General features: G+C 54.5%; 1 protein-coding gene across 1 annotated transcript; it reads left to right on the top strand.

The window, feature by feature from the left end:
- Nucleotides 1-1,638: 1,638 nt before the first annotated feature.
- Nucleotides 1,639-17,109, top strand: LOC104858446 (secreted and transmembrane protein 1). Its single transcript, XM_010618685.3, has 8 exons — nucleotides 1,639-1,851; nucleotides 2,992-3,115; nucleotides 5,745-5,861; nucleotides 6,049-6,238; nucleotides 13,440-13,571; nucleotides 14,441-14,749; nucleotides 15,040-15,114; nucleotides 15,958-17,109. Exons 5-8 carry the CDS (start codon nucleotides 13,478-13,480, stop codon nucleotides 16,206-16,208), a joined length of 729 nt encoding a protein of 242 aa, XP_010616987.1. The 5' UTR covers nucleotides 1,639-1,851; nucleotides 2,992-3,115; nucleotides 5,745-5,861; nucleotides 6,049-6,238; nucleotides 13,440-13,477; the 3' UTR covers nucleotides 16,209-17,109.
- The last annotated feature ends 721 nt before the right edge of the window (nucleotides 17,110-17,830 follow it).

Below are 17,830 nucleotides of genomic sequence, written 5' to 3'. Positions count from 1 at the left end.
GGCATGGTAGCGCATGCCTATAATCCCAGCATTCAGGAGGCGGAGGCAGAAGGATCATTGTGAGTTTGAGACCAGCCTGGGCTACATAGTGAGTTCAGGTCAGTCTCAACCACATAGTGAGACCCTGTCTCAAAAAAAAAAACAGAGAGACGTATACATTTGACAATGACTAAAAGAGTGAATGATGAAGACAAGAACCATATAGAACAAACTGGGTTTAAAATGCAATTAATTGACAAGGGATCAGTTTGCAAAATTCATTTTAAAAACTTTACTAGAGAGACAAGAACAAGGAGGATCATGAGGATAGGGTTGTTGTGTCTGGTGAGGCAGAGTGGCCTCAGGCCTGACATTCCACTGCCAGATCAGGAGCCCAACAGGTAGGCAGCAGAGGGAGCCAGAGAAGCAGCCCAGCCACAGTTCCTGCCCTTTTACACGTGGTGGCCATTCCAGGGTGACTCAGCACTTTCTCTTTCCGGAGCCAGGGCTCATGGGAGATATGCAAATGTTCATAAGGCACCATGGGAGTCCTTTAAAAGCCTAATTGGGCCAGTCCCCTTTGATGGCTCCTGGGAGGTGAGGCTCTCTGGGAGGATTCCAGGGGCCTGAGGCTGGTATGGAGTCTGAGGGGGATCAATCCCTCTGTCTTCATGGGCTACGTGGGCCAGGGAGGGTTCTGGCTCCCATTTCCAGATCCGGAGCTCCACAGCCTGGACTAATGAATGTTAGGCTCTGAGAGGGTCAGGATGATGGGCGAGGTTGGGGGTGGGCCAAGAGACTCCTGACACACGTGGTTTAAGCGAGGTGGGGGCAAACCAAAGAGCGGGAATCCCTACACCCTTTCACTTGGAGTCCCAGCAGCCTGCCCACCAGGGGGCGCCGAACCGTGCTTCCTTTGCCTTCCCAGAGACTGGAGCAGTGCTCAGCTGGAGAAGTTTCCAAAAGCTCAGACTTCCCAACCTTGGCAGGTCCCCACTCAAGTGGGACCCAGTTCTTCCACCTCCAGGTCCCTGAACAAGAAACACCTTCCTGCTCCTGCCCATCCTTCACCCTCACCCCACCTGTCCTGCCCCCCCACGTCCCCAGCAAGCGCCCCCTTGAGGTTCACCTGCAGGGCAGCAGTGTGGCCAGGTGCGCCCTGTGGTGGTGTGCCTAGCAGCTTGGGTGTGTCCTACCCCTGTGCTTCCAGGCTATATGAGCTGCAGCACGGAGGCCACCGCAGGCCTCAGGTCTGCTTTGCCTGCTACAAAGCAGCCTTCAAGAACTTTAAACCTCACTGGAGGAGTGGGAGGGTGAAGACAGGGAGGACTTGGAGCTGGATGAGTCAGAGTTTGAACAAGAAGGGGCTCTGGGGCCAGAGCCTGGACCGGGGCAGCCTGCATAAGGGACCTCTCTGCCCAGGGCCCAGGGGCCAGCGGAGGTGCCCACCATGCCTGAGGAGCTGATACCCCTAGGTCTGGGCCCCAAACATGAAGATTGGACCCAGGCCCTTCCCCGGAAGACTCCTAAACTCCCTCGCTGTGCTCACCCGCCCAAGCCCCCTCCTCCGAAGCCGGTGTTCCCCAGAGTGACTCTGTCCCCGGTGGAGCCCATGCTGCTGGAGCCGGGCACCATGTGGCCAGTGGCCCCTGCAGAGGCCGAGACCTGGTTGCTGGGCCTGCAGGTCTTCCGTGTGATGGGCTTCCATGATACCACTGTCTACCTGTGGAAGATGACTCCAACTCAGGCCCTGAGCCGTCTAGGAGAGTGCTGGAGAGTGCTACTGGATATCAAATATGAAGGTCCAGGAGTCAGCCAAGCTGCAGGACCTGCTCCGCTACCCACTAGGCATCCAGGAGAGAACACAAGATGGTGAGCAGATGTTCCCTGCATTCAGTTCTACATAGCAAAGGCTTCTTCTCCATGTCCTTGTTAACCCTGGGCATAGGGCAGGACAGGAGGAGGCCCCAGTCTCTGCTTCATGGCTCCTCACTTCAGACACCCTCCCCTGAAGACCGGAGCGTGTTCTCAGGGGGCCTGGAGACAGCCTGGCTGTCGTGGGAGTCCTGGCTCTGGGGGAGCTGTCCTGCTTCCAGCCCCTTGGCCCCGAGCTGGAGAACTGAGGGGCTGAGGCCCAGGCAGTCACCATTGCCCTGGCCGCTCCAAGACTCCAGGGACTGGGAAGGGCTGGTCATTGTCCTCCTCGGCAGCCGGGGAAGCGGGCGGATGGGCTGGCGAGCTTCGGCTGGAGGTGTCTGGAGCAGCCTGGGACTGGGAACTGGACGTGCTGGGGCCGGGGGTGGGTGTCACCTGTACTCTTACAAAGGAGGGGGCTTCCTACCACGTGACTTACGTAGTTAGAGCCTCACACTGACCCTGAAGTGCCAACATGAGTGGCTGGTTGTGAAGTGGGGAAGGAAGCACAGCACGGTGCGCCAGCCCTGCCTGGCTATGCAAAGAGAAGTTGGGACTGTGCTTGTCTCGTCTCTGCGTGCCTGTTCCCTGGGGCCACATGCTGGGCTATAGCGGGAGGAACCTGGTTTCAAGCAGGTTTTTTTTTTTTTTAAATGCAGTTTGGTTCTAGCTATTTTGCATGTGGTTTTTAATTAAATAAATTCATGAAAGCTTTTATTCAAGCCTGTGCAGAGCTTCCTGTGCAGAGAACCCTTGCTGGCGGCCTTGTCTGTGGTCCCCTCTGGGACAGATTAGTTCTGACTGCACCAGCTTCTCTGGTCAGTGAGCAGAGGGGCCAGGAAGTTTACAGCCTCTGGGTAAGGACTCGGTGCCGCCTTTCCTTTCCCGGTTCCTGGAAATGACCAGGGATGGGCCAGAGGACAGCTTCCTGGAAGGGAGCCTGCTCCCCCTTCACCTCCTGTTCCAGAAACTAGGAAATCTGGGTGAAACCCTAGGTCCTGTTTGTGGAACTTGGAACCCAGCACCTACGCCTCGTCCAGGGTCTTGATGTAACAGTCAGCAGCATGTGTGGAGAGTCAGCATTTCTTTCCCCTCCAGGAGCTGCGACAGCCTTTGTCACAATCCAGTTATGAAGCCCTCAAAGGAGCCTGCACTGTTCCAGACACCTGGGATAGATCAGAGCACACAGCAGATGCCCCGTGGGGACAGGCTGAGTGAGGTGGTGAGTTCAGGGAGTCTGATGCGCCAGGAAAGTGCGGTGTCCAAAGTCAGCCTTGCCCTGGAGTCCCCTCCACCCCCGCCCACCTGGCCATCTAGTTCCCCTTGCTGCCTTCTGAGCCAGATTTAATCATGAACTTTGAGATTATTCTTTTAAAAGTAACTTCCAGTATTATTTGCTTGTTTCAAATAATACATATGCATTGTCAAGAATGTAGAAGACAGATAAACAAGGAAAGAGGAAAGTGATCCTGGCCAGCCACACATCCTCCAGAGAGAGCTGTCAGCATTTGATGTGGTCTCTTTTCTTCTGTGAATATGTATGGGATTTTGCGCTGTTTATTTTAAAAGAACAATTTTAAAAGGTGGTGTGGGCAGATGACTTATAGGCAGGAAGGGCTGGCACTGTGCCCAGCCCCATGCATAAGGCAGACTCTCATCTGGGCAGGTCTAGAACCTCTTGGGGCCCAGGGTCCCCTCTTGAGTCCTGAATCTGTAACTTTCAGAGCCCCTGGGGCAGTCGGACAACAGCCCCTAACAGGGGAGCAAGGTGGGGCGAGGTCCAGAGCCCTCCCCAGAAGAGCCAGGGAGACACGGAACTCAAAAGTGACATTGGTGTTCTGCAGGTGACTTGGGTCTCCTCAAGGATGGGTTTCCTGCCAACTGGGGGGCTGAGCAAGACCCCAAGGAGATTAAGGCAGAGTTTCTCTGGCAGGGGATCTTCAACAACAGTCAGGGTGGGGCCGTGAGTTCAGCAAGGAGACCCCAGTCGAGGAAGGGTCTTTGATCCAACCCTGAGCAACCCCATGAGGGAGAAGCTGAAGGAAGGGAGGCCGGGAGACCCTGCCCAGGCTCAGGCCTTTGAGAATGCTGCCCACTGCCCAGGGGCCCCTGGGCACCCCACCTGGTGAGGAAAGGGCTCTTCCTCCCCTGATCCGGGTGGTTCAGGTTGGGCTACTGGGCTATCCCCAACATGCCAGGGGTCCCGACCACTGCCCCCGAGGGGTCACACTTCAGACTCCCCTTCCACTCTTCCCCAATCGCTTGTCAAGGCAGAAGGGACACACACCCAGCCCAGTGGTCAGCAGCGGCCTCCAGGAGCCTACATTGCCAGACCCTGTGGGGCTGCCCTGGGCTTCAGAGCTGGGGAGGGGCAGAGGTTGCAGCTGCTGTTCCCCGCCCCACCCCACCAAGGCCAGGCCACTGCCCCATTAAGGGTTCATGCCCTGGGTCCAGTGGTTTTTCAGAGTCTTCCCAGCTCTGCAGGCTGGGCCTCTTGGTCAGCTGGCTGGGCGCTGTTGTCCTGTGTTCTCGTCAGCTGGAGACTTCTCCTCAAGTGACTGAACGTAAAGACAAAGCTGTGCCCTGTGGTCAGATTCTGCGTGTCTGACTTACAACAGCTAAAAGAAACTAAGAAAAAACTCAAAAATTAAACATTCTGGGCGAATCAGAGCCCTGTCATACCTCAGTGCCCTTGGAGCGGGCCTCTCCTCACCCCTGTCATCTGAGTGAGGACTACACATCATGAATAACACATTTCTGGGTTGTCATATTGATTCCAGCTTGCTCATTTTGAAGTAGGAGCAAAACCAAAGATGTATGCAGAGCGTGAGCCGTGACAGCCAGTTCTGCCCGAGCCGGCGTGCCCTCCCAACATGACCCCCCTGGGGTGGGGGGGCGCCATCAGGCGCACGAGGGCACCCCCAGAGCCCAGCACCCTTCTGCTAACTGGCCAGACCCCTGCTCGCTCCTGAGTGTGGCTGATGCTCTCCTCTCCACAGGGGACATCTGGGCAGGAACTGCACCCAGGAAGGTGCAGCCTTGGGTACAGGACTCCGGTGCGGAGATCCACAGTCTGGGGAAATGCGGCCCAGAGAGACAGGAAGGACCCCCACAGACCCTTTGGTCAGGGAAGACTGTGGGACCCAGAGCCTGAGGCAGGCGTCTTGTGTCTCAGGGTCTCAGGGACCGGCTGGAGAAAGCAGGGTGGCCCTGTCTGACTGCCACAATTTAATATCTGTCAATGCTCCCCCTGGTGGCTGCTTCAGGCTGTGCGGTTGCTCCGGCGTCACACACCTCAAATCTTCCCCGACCTGCAAAGGAGAAAACAGGGCCCCATCCTCAGATGGGCTCCTGAAAAGAGCTGAGACTCAACAGAGAACCAACAGCCAGCCAGTCCCTTAGGATCTCCCAAGACCTCTGCTCTCCACCCTCCTCTGCCCCTGGCTTGGGACCCAAGAAGTCAGAGTCTCTCTGCACAGACCAGGCCTCCTTCCACAGAGGCTCCCAGCGCACTCCCCTGCACGGCCAGCTGCCCCAGCCCCTTCTGAGGACGGGTGCAGCCTGGTGCGCACACACGGTCCCTCGCTTCCGGGGAAACGCTGGGCTCCAGATATCCAGCTCTGGGACACCTGGCCCGCGGGGGGACTCGCTCCTCAGCCCCAGATGACCAAGTGCTTTCCTAGAAGAATCCAGATCTCACAGAGCTCATCTCTGGACTCACTTTCAGAGTGCAGTGTGTCCCTCCATCCCTGTGCCTGACTAGTCCTGGATTTACTTTTGTTTGCTGTTGGGTTTTCCAAGAGGTTTGCAAAGGGCATAGATGCCTCCCTTTCATGTTCCATGGGATTCAGGGTGTGTGGCCGGAGCTGGAAGCTGAAGGACTGTGGGGTCATCAGGTTGGATGTGAGCAGAGGACCCCACCATCGGTCTTGCCCGTCCTGGCCCTGTTCATGGGTCCAGACACTGAGGTGAGTGGGGACCACAGGACTCTTGTCCCCTCCCAAAGGGGCTGGGGCTGGGCCCTGGATTGGCCTTGTAGAAGCCCAGCCTTGGGACCCCTGTCACCCCTGGACAGCAGAGATGTTTGGGAGAGGAGCGAGGTGAGCAGTGGCGTTGGGAGGATGTGTGGGCTAAATTCCTGTTCTTTCTTTCCAGGAAATGTCGCTCACAGCCCAGCATTTCCTCATAGGTCCTGCGTGAGCCAGGGCTCAGGGGTCTCTTCCCAGAAGAGCTGAGTCAGTCTGGGCCTCTGCTTCCTGAGGACCATCTTGTAGGCCTACGTGGAAGCTGCCTGGCCCTTCTTGGAACCAGGGCTGCGCCAACGGATGTCCATAGCCTTTGCGCTGTAAGTCAGGAGTTGGGAATGTGGTTGCTGTTCTGCCTGAGGACGTGGTGCTGGGTGTGTAGGCCACGGGTGGGGTGCGGGTAGGGGCAGGTCTGTCAGCATGTGTGGGGTTTGAGCTGGGCTGGCTCTCGTGACCAGGCAGACTCCCTGGAGGGAGACACTACACTCACCTTGGGAACACAGCTGCACAGAGAACCACATGTGGCCAGCAAGGGGCAGGGTCCTGGTCACAGGGCCAGCCCCCCATGTTGGCCTGGGTGGGTGTTTGTGCTCAGTACCTGAAGGGGCCGGGGCAGGACATCCTTCCATGAGCAGAGCGGTGGCCTCCGGGAAGTCCTGCAGATTGAGTGTTGCTGTTTTAATATTTAGGTCTTGGATCCATTTTGACTTTATTTTGGTACTTGATAATAGATTCAAGTCTAAATTCAATCTTGTGCATGTCTGTAACCAGTTTTCCAAGCACCATTTGTTAAAGAAGCTGTCTTTCCTATACGCTTTTTGGGCCCTTTATCCAAGATCAGAGGATTTAATGTGCCTGGAGTTATTTTTTCAACTTTTATTCCATTCCATTGATCTACATGTCTGTTTTTGTGCCAGTACCATATTGTTTTTATCACTATAGCTTTGTAGTATAACTTGAAATCTGGGATTGTCATGTCTCCTGCTTTGTTCTTGTTACCTGGGATTACTTTTGCCATTCTGGGTCTCTTCTGGTTCCCTATAAATCAGGATTGCTTTTTTTCTAGTTCTGTGAGGAACCCTCTTAGTATTTTGGTCAGGCTTGCATTAAATCTACATATCACTTTGGAAGTATGTCAGTTTTATAGAGGTCTTTCACTTTCTTCACTAGGTTAATTCCTAGTATTTAAATTTTCTTGAGGCTATTGGAGGTGGTATTGTTATCCTCATTTATTTCTCCATGAGTTCACTATTGGTGTACAGGAATGTTACTGATCTTTCTGTGTTGATTTTGTATCCTACATTGCTGAATTTGACTATTAGTTCTAGGAGTCTTTTGATGGAATTGTTTTGCATCTTCCATAGATGTAAAGTATCATCTCAGAGTAACAATAGTATGAACTCTTCCTTTGCTATATGTATTCCTTTTAATTCTTTCTCTTGCCCGATTGCTCTGGCTAATGTTTTGAGTACTGTATTGAACAGGAACGGTGATAGTGGACATTCTTATCTTATTCCTAATTTTAGAGGAAAAGCTTTTAGCTTTTCTCCATTTAATATGATATTAGCAGTAGGTTTTTCATAAGTGGCTTTTATCAGATTGAGGTAAGTCCTTCTATACTTATTTTCTTTGAAGTTTTATCATGAATAGATGTTGGATTTTGTCAAAGGCTTTCTATGCATCGATAATGATAACCATGAGATTTCTCTCCTGTTTATGTGATGAGTTAGTTATTGATTTGCATATGTTGAAGCATCCTTGCATCCTTGGGATGAAGCCTACTGGGTCATGATTATGATCTTTTTGAGATTTGTTGCATTCTGTTTGCCTAGTAGCTCATTGAGAATTTTTACATCTATGGTCATTAAGGGGATTGGCCTGTAGTTTTCTTTTTTTTTACTTGGGTCCTTGTCTGGTTTGGGAATCAAAGTAATGCCGGTTTCCAGAAAAGGGTTTGGAAGTTCTTCATCTCTTTCAATTTCATTAAAGAGTTTGAGAAGCATTGGCATTAGAACTTCCCTGAAGTTCTTGTAGAATTCAGCAGTGGATCCACTGGGTCTTTGGCTTTTCTTAGTTTGTTTGTTTGTATAGGGATCAAACTCAGGACCTTGTGCTTGTGAGGCAGGCACAGTGCCGTTGAGCTAAACCCCAGCCCTCTTAGTATTTTTCTTAATGTTGTCTCAATTTCACTTTCTGTTACTGGAGTGTTCAGGGTGCTTATATCTTCTTGGCTCAGTTTTGGTATCCATATGTCTAGGTGTCTCTCCATTTCTTCTAGATTCTTCAGTTTGTTGGAGTACGTGTTTTCATGGTAGTTACTAATAATCTTCTGGATTTTAATGATGTCTGCTGTGATTTTGCCTTTTTCATTTCTTATTGCATTGCTGCGGGTCTTTTCTTCTTTTGGTAAACTTGGCTAAAGGCTTACCTATTTTGTTTATTCTTCTGAAGAGCCAATTCGTTGATTCACTGATATTTTGTATAGCTTTTTCAGTCCAGTTTTATTAATTTCTGCTCTGATTTTTATCATTTCTTTCCTTGTACTAAGTTTTTTCTTTTTCTTTTTCTTTTCTGTTAATTGATACACAGTCTCACTTTGTAGTTCAGGCTGGCCTTGAACTTACTATGTAGCCCAGGCTGGCCTCAAGCTTGCAGCAATCCTCCTGGCTCAGCCTCCCAAGTACTGGGATTATAGATGGTGCCATAATGCCCAGCTTTTCCTTGTACTAAATTTGAATTTAAACTGTTCTTATTTTTCTAGACTCTCAAGATGGATCGTTAGGTTATTAATTGGGCTCATTATGTTATCCTAATCTAAACATTCACAGCAATAAGCTTCCCTCTTCAGATGGCTTTCATTGTGTTCCATGGGTTCTAGAATGTTGTACTGGCATTATCATTCGATTCTAGAAATTGTTTAATTTCTTCCATAACCTGTTGATTATTTAGGAGTGAATTAAATGTTTTGTTTTGTTTTGTTTGAGGTAGGTCTCACTATGCAGAGGCTGGCCACTATGTTCAGGCTGGCCTTGAACTCAGCCCTGTCACCTCAGAGATGGCAGGAGCAGGGCAGGCCCAGGGTCACTAGCCAGGCATGGCATGGGGTGGGGGACAGGACAGGTGGTCTGGCTGTGGTGGCAGAGGGAACTGCATCTCTCCCGGGGCCTCAGGCCAGGCTCTGGGAGGACCAGAGGTGGCTGTGTGGAGTTCCCAGGATGGGGTGGAACTGTCCCCTACTCCAGTGGGGCTGCTGTGTTCCTAGGCCCTCTTCACACTGTTCACACAGATCTGTGCACACTCACAGACCCAGTGCCACTCACAGGTGTGTGCTCTCGCAAGAGGCATTCTTGTCCTGGGCTCTGTGGACACAGCTCTGGGTGGCTCTGACGCACATACTGAGGTCATCGGGGGGCAGTCGAGACAGAAACCCAGGACCTGCTCATGCGGAACAGCTCTGAGGGCTTGGGATCCCCTTAGGAGGGCCATGTGGGCAGAGATGGTGGTGAAGGCAGAGCTGCAGCCCCTCTGGCCACTGGAGGAGGTGGCCACCTGGCTCCTGAGTTGGCCCCGCTCCTGCCCCTCAGCTCCAGACCCTGCACCGGCCACCACCTGCCTCCCACCAGGAGGGGCTGGCGGGTCCTGCACTCACTGCCTCTGCTGACAGACTCAGCTGGCCACACTGCCAGCCTGCTGACTCCAGCTCCGTCCTGGCCCCAGCCCAGAGTCAGATGGCCACCCTCACAGGAGCCCCTGGGGTGCACATGTAGGGCCCTGCAAAGGGGTCCCACCTAGACTCCAGAGGAGACCACATGGCTAAGCCTGAGCTTTTGGGGCACACCCTGCAGCTTTGTCCTGCCTCGGGGTCTGCAGGAGCCCACAGCCCGTTCAGTCCCCTCTCCCCACTGCCAAGGTCCAGGCCTGAGCCTGTGACTGAAGGGTGGGAGAGGACTGAGGTCTCAGGGGTCTGGGACAGGGCTTCCTGCGGGATCTGTGCCGGACTCCAGGCCCTAATGGCGCAGAGGAAGGCAATGGGCTTGGCATCCTCCTCCCCGAGGTGCAGCTCTTCAAGTCTGCTATTGGGCAGGAGAGTGCCCCAGGCAGGGCCCACTCTTCCCTGGCACAGAGACAGACCACAGGGCAGCTGGGAGCCTGGGTAGGGGACTGATCCCTGGCCATGGTCAGCAGGGCTGACTACGGACATTCGTGAGTCCTGGCAGAACTGTCCAGTTTAGAGGAAATATTCTGCCCGAAGATCACAGGGTTAAGATGTTGAGCACACCTTATCTAATGGGGCGAGGCCCCAGCCTGTGGGAACTGCCAGGCCTCTGGAACCAAAAAGCTTCCCAGCAGCTCTGATCAAGGCTGAACTGTTTATCTGATCCTGGCAGTTACCAACAGGCTGATGGGCACAGAAAGGGAGCAAGGCTGCCCAGCCGCTGTGTACGGTTCAGGGCTTATCGGGCTAGATGAGGCAGCTCACAACACTCCCGTTCCAAGAAAGCACCATCCAGAGTGACATTCCTGTTCTGGCTGAAAATCGGGTCTAAGGGAAGATGGCGAGCTAGAGGGCCACCTGCTGGCCAGGTGTGAGGAAGGTGACAAAGCCACCCACTGAAACTGGCAGGGCCGGAGATGCTGGCCAGCAGGTCCCATGGGGGAGACACGCCCTGGGGACAGAGAGCTTTGTACAGCCTGCTCTCCCCCAGGGAGCAGGGACGCAGTCGCTCATCTGCAAAATGACTGTAGATTCAAACATTTTACAACCATAGACTCTGCAGGACCTGGGAGCCTTTTGTTTGTTTTTGTTATTTTTGAGTCAGGGTCTCCATTAGTCACTGAGTTGCCCCAGTGACCTCAAACTCATGATGCTCCTGCCTCAGCCTCCCCAGTGCTAGAATTACAGGTGTGGGCCAGCACCTCTGGCCTGGAGCTTTCTTTTCTTTTCTTTCTTTCTTTCTTTCTTTTCTTTTCTTTTTTTTTTTTTTTAAGGATATTTTTTTAAGCAAACTAATTTTAAAACAAAATTTTGAGGGCTGGGGATTTAGCTCAGTGGCGCAGCATGTGGCTGGCAAGCATAATGTCATGAGTTCAATTCCCAGAACCAAAACACACTCCCCCCCCCCAAAAAAAAAAGAACTTTGAAGCTTTAAAGGAAAAGATAGATGAGGACATATTTATAGTCTTTCTGTCCCAGAAAATGGGAGCAGTGACTGGGGACAAACTAGCCTCCCCTATAACAATGTGCTTCTCTAATACACAAAGGTCTCACGTAGGGATGAGACAGATAATTCCTAAGAAAAATGGGAAAAGGATTGACAAATATAACTCTAAGAGGGGCAGCCCCAAAGTGCCAGCACAAGGTGGGCTCAGCTCCTCCTGCCCCTGGCATCTCCCTCCTCCACTTTTCTCTACCGTTGGCTGTGTTACAAGAAGCGTGTGTCATTATGTATGACAGAAAAAGCTACCCTCCATGTAACAATAAAGAAGAAACAGGGAGCGGTCTCACCAAGCAAGAGACAAGCCGTACCAGCCATAGTAGCCTAAGCATCCGGCTCCTGCCTGTCCTCTGCTGTCTAAACTGACTGCCTGTCTCAGCCAGACAAGACTCAGCAGGGGTTGGGTTTCCCTGTCTCACTGGGTGGGAGGGGGAAGATGGGCAGCAGCAGGCTTGGGTGCCCAACAGAGTGCCCAGGACCCTCCATGGAGGTTCTTGGCCTCAAGCTCTTGAAAGTCTGTGAAATGCAAGGTGCCTGCTCCCCCAGCCCTCTACCCAAGCCCATAAAACTGAAATAAAAATGATAATCAAGTTGGGCACAGAGCCGCCTATAATGCCGCCACTCAGGAGGCTGAGGCAAAAGGATCACCGTGAGTTGGAGGCCAGCCTGGGAGACACAGAGACCCTGTCTCAAAACAAAAACAAAAACAAACGAACAAAAAACCCAACAAGAATCAGCTGAGACCAAAGGGTCCCAGTTATGTGACATTCCAAGAGGGCAGCTGTGGAGAAAGTGAGTGGTCAGGGCAGGGAGGCAGGGGGAGAGGAGACCGGAGGGTGCCCAGGGCAGCACGCCCACTGCCTTATGGGCCTCCCAGCCCACAGAAGCCGCGATACCAGCGGAGCCCTGGGGACCGCAGGCTCTGGGGGACAGGACGAGCCTGTAGATGGGTCCCTCGTCCACAAGGCCAGCTCCTGTAAAATGTGCCCCACAGGGAAACCTCAGTCCAGATCAGGCAAGAGATCTGTGGGAGCCGTGTGTACTTTCCTGTCAGTATCTCTGTAACTGCAAAACGGCTGTTTCCTCATTTATAAAATATCCAGCCAGAGGCCCTCCCGGATACCATCGCTAAGTGCGCGCAGGGCACAGCCAGAAGCCGCCTGGAGAGCAGCAGCTTGGGCGCACAGGCCCCAGCCTGAGGCCACCCAGACAACAGCCCAGCTGGAGGATCCGGGAGGCTGGCACGCTGACCTCAGGTACCGGAGCAGTGGTGAGCAGCAGGCAGAGGCCTCTCAGAGACTTGGTGAGAATCGAAGCCCATGGGAGAGCAAATGGTCACCTCAGTGAAGGCACAGCAGGCTGCATCTGTTGAAATGAGAAGACTCCTAAACAAATCTCCAAAGCAGACTTACCAGCTCACCTACGGCAACCCCAACGAGCAACAAGTTGGAGCAATCTGATACTCAACCACCCAGACTCCTTGAACCGGCAATGAAAGAGGGTCTGGCAAAAACAAAATCACAAATAATTTCTCAGATAACAACAAAGATGGTGTCCACAGTGAAAAACACCCTTAATAACTCTACAGCAGACATAGATTAAAAAAAAAATAATAGAGGAGCTGAGGACATGATGGAATCCCAGCACAGGAAGCAAATGAAATCCATAAAATAATATCCAAGTCTCAACAAATTGCCAAGTGACTGACAAATACTTTTAACTGAGGGGGAAAAAGGCTTTTCACTAGAATTTTTAAAAAGCACAACTTTCACCTGGTCTAATCAGAGAAAATTTCACACTCACCATCGTGCCTGAGCATGGCAGGATCCAAGCTGAGAGTCCATTTGTTGCTGTTTTGGGGAAAGTAAAAGCCCATTTTCCAGATCTTAGAGGGGTGCTCCACCGAGAGCCCACTAAGTGGCCTGGTGACCGGCGGTCCAGGAGGGGTCCTGAGCCAGTGGGCCCATGGCTGAAGAGGCCAGCTGGGCCGGTGTCGGGCGGGACCTCGTGGGGAGGGGCAGTTCAGGCTCAGCGCTGCTCATTTGGCACAGAGCTCACAGGGAAGAGCACAGTGCACACAGCTCAGTGCCAGGAACTGCACGGCAGAGGCTCTGCTCCCTCCCCAAGGCTTCCGGTGACCGGTGCATCACACTGCACAGAGCACAGGGACAGAGGGAAGGTTGGGCACTGAGGGCCACTGTCCAGCAGAGAAGTGGACATCCTAGGCACAACTGCTGGGGACAACTCAGGGCCCCAGGCTGAGCCGCTCCCAGCAGCCTCTGACCCTGGGCTTTCCTTCCTCCAGGGTTACAGGACAGAGGCCCCAAGTGCCAACCAGCAGCCATGGGCACCAGCCCCTCAGCCCCACCCCGGCTCGTCTTCAGGGTGCTCAGGGCCTTCCTGCTCCTGGCCCCCTCCCTGCGTGCTCAGCATACAAGTAGGTCTCCGGGTGCCCCACTCTGCCGGGGGGAGCCTGGGGACCAGGTGGGGAGACGAAAAGCCAAGGAGAGGCCCAGAGCTGACCAGGGCCAGGAGGTGGCCAGGACCCCGCACACCCAGGCCCTCAAGGTGACAAGCAGGGCTGTGCCCTGGGTAGGGAAAGGGCAGGCCACAGGCCCCAAGCACGGCAGATGGCAGACGACCCCAGCAGTGTCTGGCGGTCACTGTCACACCCTGGCAGCGGGTGCCCAGGGCCACATCCAGTTCTGAGAGAAGGGGAACCGGGAGTTGGAGGCCTGGGCCTGGGCCAGGGAAAGGGCGGCTCCACAGGATTGAGGGCACCATCTCGGCCGCCGATCCAACCCTGCCCAGGAGCCTCTGCACCTACTGGGCCTTCGAGGACAGAGGTTCAGGCTGCAGTGGACAGGGCCCCAGTGATTCCCCCGACACAGCTCTCACATAGGGGGTCCCTAAGCCACGCAGGGACACCCAGAGCCTCCAGTGTCCCGGTCACTGCCGCCCAAAGGGGACAGCAGGGATTCGGGCTCAGAGCCCCCAGGACACCTGCTGCGCATCTGACACCCCAACACCCTCCTGATGGGGCGCACGGGGAGTGGACAGCAGGGATGCCCCGCAGACCGGCTGACTTGCCCGAGGAGACAGGCTCAGGGGCTCACAGCCCGGGCCACCACCTCCCTGCACGTACTGATTCTGTCCCTTCCACCCTGAGCTGGGTGCTGCTTTGACCCCATCTGGCACACGGAGAGCTCACTGTGTCCTGTGAGGCCCCTTCCCCGCCCCACCCCAGCGAGCAGAGCGGCCAGCCGGCCTCCACGGCCCTGGCCTCAAGGTGACTGTGCCCCACAGGGTGGGACAACCCCACCTGCACGGAGGGCGTGGTGTCCGTGCCCAGGGGCGGGAGAGCCGTGATGGCCTGCAACAGCTCCAACGCCTTCACCCACATCCACATCCTGCTGAGCGCCCACGGCGAGACCAGGCTCATCTTCACAGAGCAGACCCCGGGAAGCTTCTCCCGGCAAGGGTGGCAGCTCCAGGTTCGAGGGGGCCAGGCCCAGCTGGTCATCCAAGCTGCCCAGGATGCCCACGCAGGGCAGTACCGCTGGCATCTTCGGGGACTGCAGAGATACAACAGGGTCACTGTGCTGAACGTCTCAGGTGAGGACTGGGCGGCGGGGGGAGGCAGCAGTGGGGAGGAGGGGGCTGAAGTGTCCCAGGGGAGGCCGAGGGAGAGGGCGCCTCCTGCCTGGGCCCTGGCTTCCCTCCACCTGGGACAGCCTCAGAGTCCCCGGCCCTCCCCCCTCCCCCGTTCCCTTCCTCTGCCTGAGCCCCAGGTGGTGGTGGCTGCAATGTGGGCCCTGGGGGGACCCAAGGAAGCCCTCCTGCTGCCTGGAGCTGGGCGTGTGTCTTGGCCGGTCCCCACCCTGACAGGGGCGTCTCTCCCGCAGAGCCCCAAGACCAGGAGGAGGAGCCAGGTGCAGCGCTGTCCGAGTCTTCCTGGGGTGTTTCACCCCTGCTGCCAGGTACAGGCCCCAGGGGGGCTCCCCAGCCTTGGTGGTTCTGCCGCCACTGCCCGGAGCCCTTCCCACCTGGCGCCCCTCAGCCCTGCCTGCCAGGTCTCTGGTGGACACCGCCACACAGAAGGGTGGTGCGGAAAAGCCAGTGAGGGGAGACACTGAGGTGAACCTGACCAAAGCAAGGTGATTGGTGCTGGGGACGGGCGCCCCACTCCCGTCCTTCCTGATCCACCTCCAGGCTCCAAGGAGAGGCAGTCTGTGCCTGAGGCCCGGCTGGCGCGCATGGTGGGAATCCCGGTCGCTGTGGCCTTGTCAGTTCTGGTGGTGGGCGTCCTCTGCTAGGGCTTCCACCACCTCTCAACAAAGTCCGGAGATTTGTATAGGCAGAAGCCCCAGCACTTGGTACAGGCAGTGTGGGGGCCAGAGCCCGGGTCTTTCTGGATTCCCTGGCTCAAGACTGCTCTGGGGGCCTGTGAGGTGGCGGAGGCGTTGCAGAGCCCAGGCAGCAGTTTCGCCCAGGGCCCCAGAGGCTATGGCAAACAGGCCCTCAGGGCTCCCTGTCCCCAAACCCTCACCTCATGCCCAGGTGAGGTGGGCCTGGGGGTCATCTTGGCGGGTACGGACTTTGGTTTCTTCCCAGGACTCCTTGGGATTTGTAGTAGGAACAAAACCTGTCATTTGTCTGACTGACTATGCCCTGGGAGGTGGGTTCAACACCCCTGAACTCAGGCCTGGGTGGGAAAGGGAAGGGTCCGAGGGTGCGTTAGCGTGTGTCTGTGTGAGTGCATAGGCTGCATGTGTGAGTGTTGGTGTGCGAGCTGTACGTCCCAAGCCTGTGTCTGCCCGCAGGGTCTGAGCCTGGCCTGACCTTGCCTCCCTCCGATCCTGTGAGCCAGAGTCGAGAGGGAGCTGAGCACTGTGCACCTGGAGTGTGGACCTCAGCCCCGGGGTTCACACAGCATGGCACCCTCTGGGCTCCAGATCGGCCATGGCTGCCACGGGGAGAGCTGCAGGCCCTGTCACCTACTGTCAGGAAGGAGAGAAAGCCTGTGTGCTTGGACAGTTCACAGGGGACACAGACAGGGGACAAGGAGGTATGAGAAAGACAGTCTTTCTGTCCAAAGGGATATTTCAGATAACTCCATTTTATACAACTCTCCTTTTCTAAAACCCTATTTCTGTAAAATGTACATGTACTTGTGTCACCATTTCTTAGAAAGGCAACGTAAGACAAAAGGCCAAACACCAGTCCACTTGCCATACATTTTTGCGTGTAACATAGAGATTTGTGAGTCACAGGATCTGTTCTGCCCAGCAACTGCAACTCATAAGAATTCACCAATCAGGTTAGACTGTAAGGCTAGGCCCCCAGCATGGAGCATCAGGGAATAAAAACCCAGCAGACTCCTTAGTGTGCTGCCTGGCTTTGTTCAGCCTGCCACGTACCCTCTGCAGAAGAAAAGCATTGCCAAAGGATTTTCAAAGGCCTGGTTTCTTTTGTCCTGTTTGCAGCATCAGGAAATTTATGTCCAACAAAGGGGCTCATGTGGGAGCGGGGTAGGAAGAGCGGGAGCATCCTGGGCCTCTCAGTCACTCACACAGGAACAGGAGACAGACCCCGGTCCCCAGGCCCCCAGTCCTGTGCTCCTAGCTGCTCCTTCTGCTCTCTCACCTTGCTCCACATGTGGGAACATCTCAAATTGCACCCCCTGCCTCTGATCAGGAGCTTGGGTACCTTTCCTCCTGCCAGACCCCAAAGACCTGGTGCCTCCATGCAATCCCTGGGTCTTGCAGCTTTGCTGCAGGTGGATCTCAGGCCCACCAGGCAGGCAAACCTCCAGCCAGGGAAGGACCCAGGGGCCAAGATGGGAGGGGAGGCCTGAGAGGCTGTGCTACACCACGCCCACCACCAGTGGGCAGAGCGGGCCTACTGCAGGGAGCCCTAGGGATGAGGTGGGAGGAGGGACAGATGCTTTGCTGGGGCCCCAACCTCCAGCCCCACCCACCCTTCCTGGTTCCTCTTGAGGTCATATCTGTTTACTCTGCTTGTCTTTTTTTTTTTTTTTTTTTTTTTTTTTTTTTTGGTGGGTACCAGGGATTGAACATGGGTCCATGTACTTGTGAGGCAGGTGGTGGAATCACTGAGCGAAATCCCTGCACTGAGCTAAATCCCTGGCCCGCCTGTCTTTTTTATTGCAATTATATCTTGAATGTTTTCTTCTGCACATGAATGAAAAACTGACTTTTTTTCTAGACGTGTACTATTCTGTATTTTGAATACCTCCATCACATTAACCTTTAACCAAATAAACCAATTAACAAACCATCCTATATGTTTTAGTGCCAAAACAAAAACCCACAAGAAGCTTGTTCCGCATCTGTGCACACTCAGAAACTGGCTCTTGAGAATGGGGTGGCATCACCCATCCGCTGAGAGTTCCTTTACTCAACTCAGGTAGAAATCCCAAATCAGCAAAGTGCGGCTTTGCTACTGGCCCTGAAATTAAAGCTGAGTGCTGTTCTTGTGCCAGAAACCGTGGGTCAGCTCTGCCAGTCCCTGGTCTCCGGGGCCCTCCTGGTGGAACAGTCCATTATGTTTACAGTTGTTTCTTTTAAACCCACCACTCTGTCCACACAACTTAGGACAGGAACCCCAAGGAGATTTACAGGATTTTTCTGAGCCCACACTGATAAAGAGAACTTCTGGAAATCGTCCGAAACC

This window comes from Fukomys damarensis, unplaced genomic scaffold (genome assembly GCF_012274545.1).
Source record: "Fukomys damarensis isolate Sample0158 unplaced genomic scaffold, DMR_v1.0_HiC HiC_scaffold_23, whole genome shotgun sequence".
In the NCBI taxonomy this organism is placed as follows: domain Eukaryota; kingdom Metazoa; phylum Chordata; class Mammalia; order Rodentia; family Bathyergidae; genus Fukomys; species Fukomys damarensis.
Note: the sequence above shows the minus strand (reverse complement) of the source record. Positions and strands in the feature narration are given on the sequence as shown.

What these genes read in the sequence shown, in the direction of transcription:
- LOC104858446 (XM_010618685.3), top strand. Translation starts at nt 13,478, where the DNA reads ATGGGCACCAGCCCCTCAGCCCCACCCCGGCTCGTCTTCAGGGTGCTC. An exon ending in CCTGCGTGCTCAGCATACAA is followed by an intron (nt 13,572 to 14,440) that starts GTAGGTCTCCGG and finishes TGTGCCCCACAG; the next exon opens with GGTGGGACAACCCCACCTGC. An exon ending in TGTTTCACCCCTGCTGCCAG is followed by an intron (nt 15,115 to 15,957) that starts GTACAGGCCCCA and finishes GTCTGCCCGCAG; the next exon opens with GGTCTGAGCCTGGCCTGACC.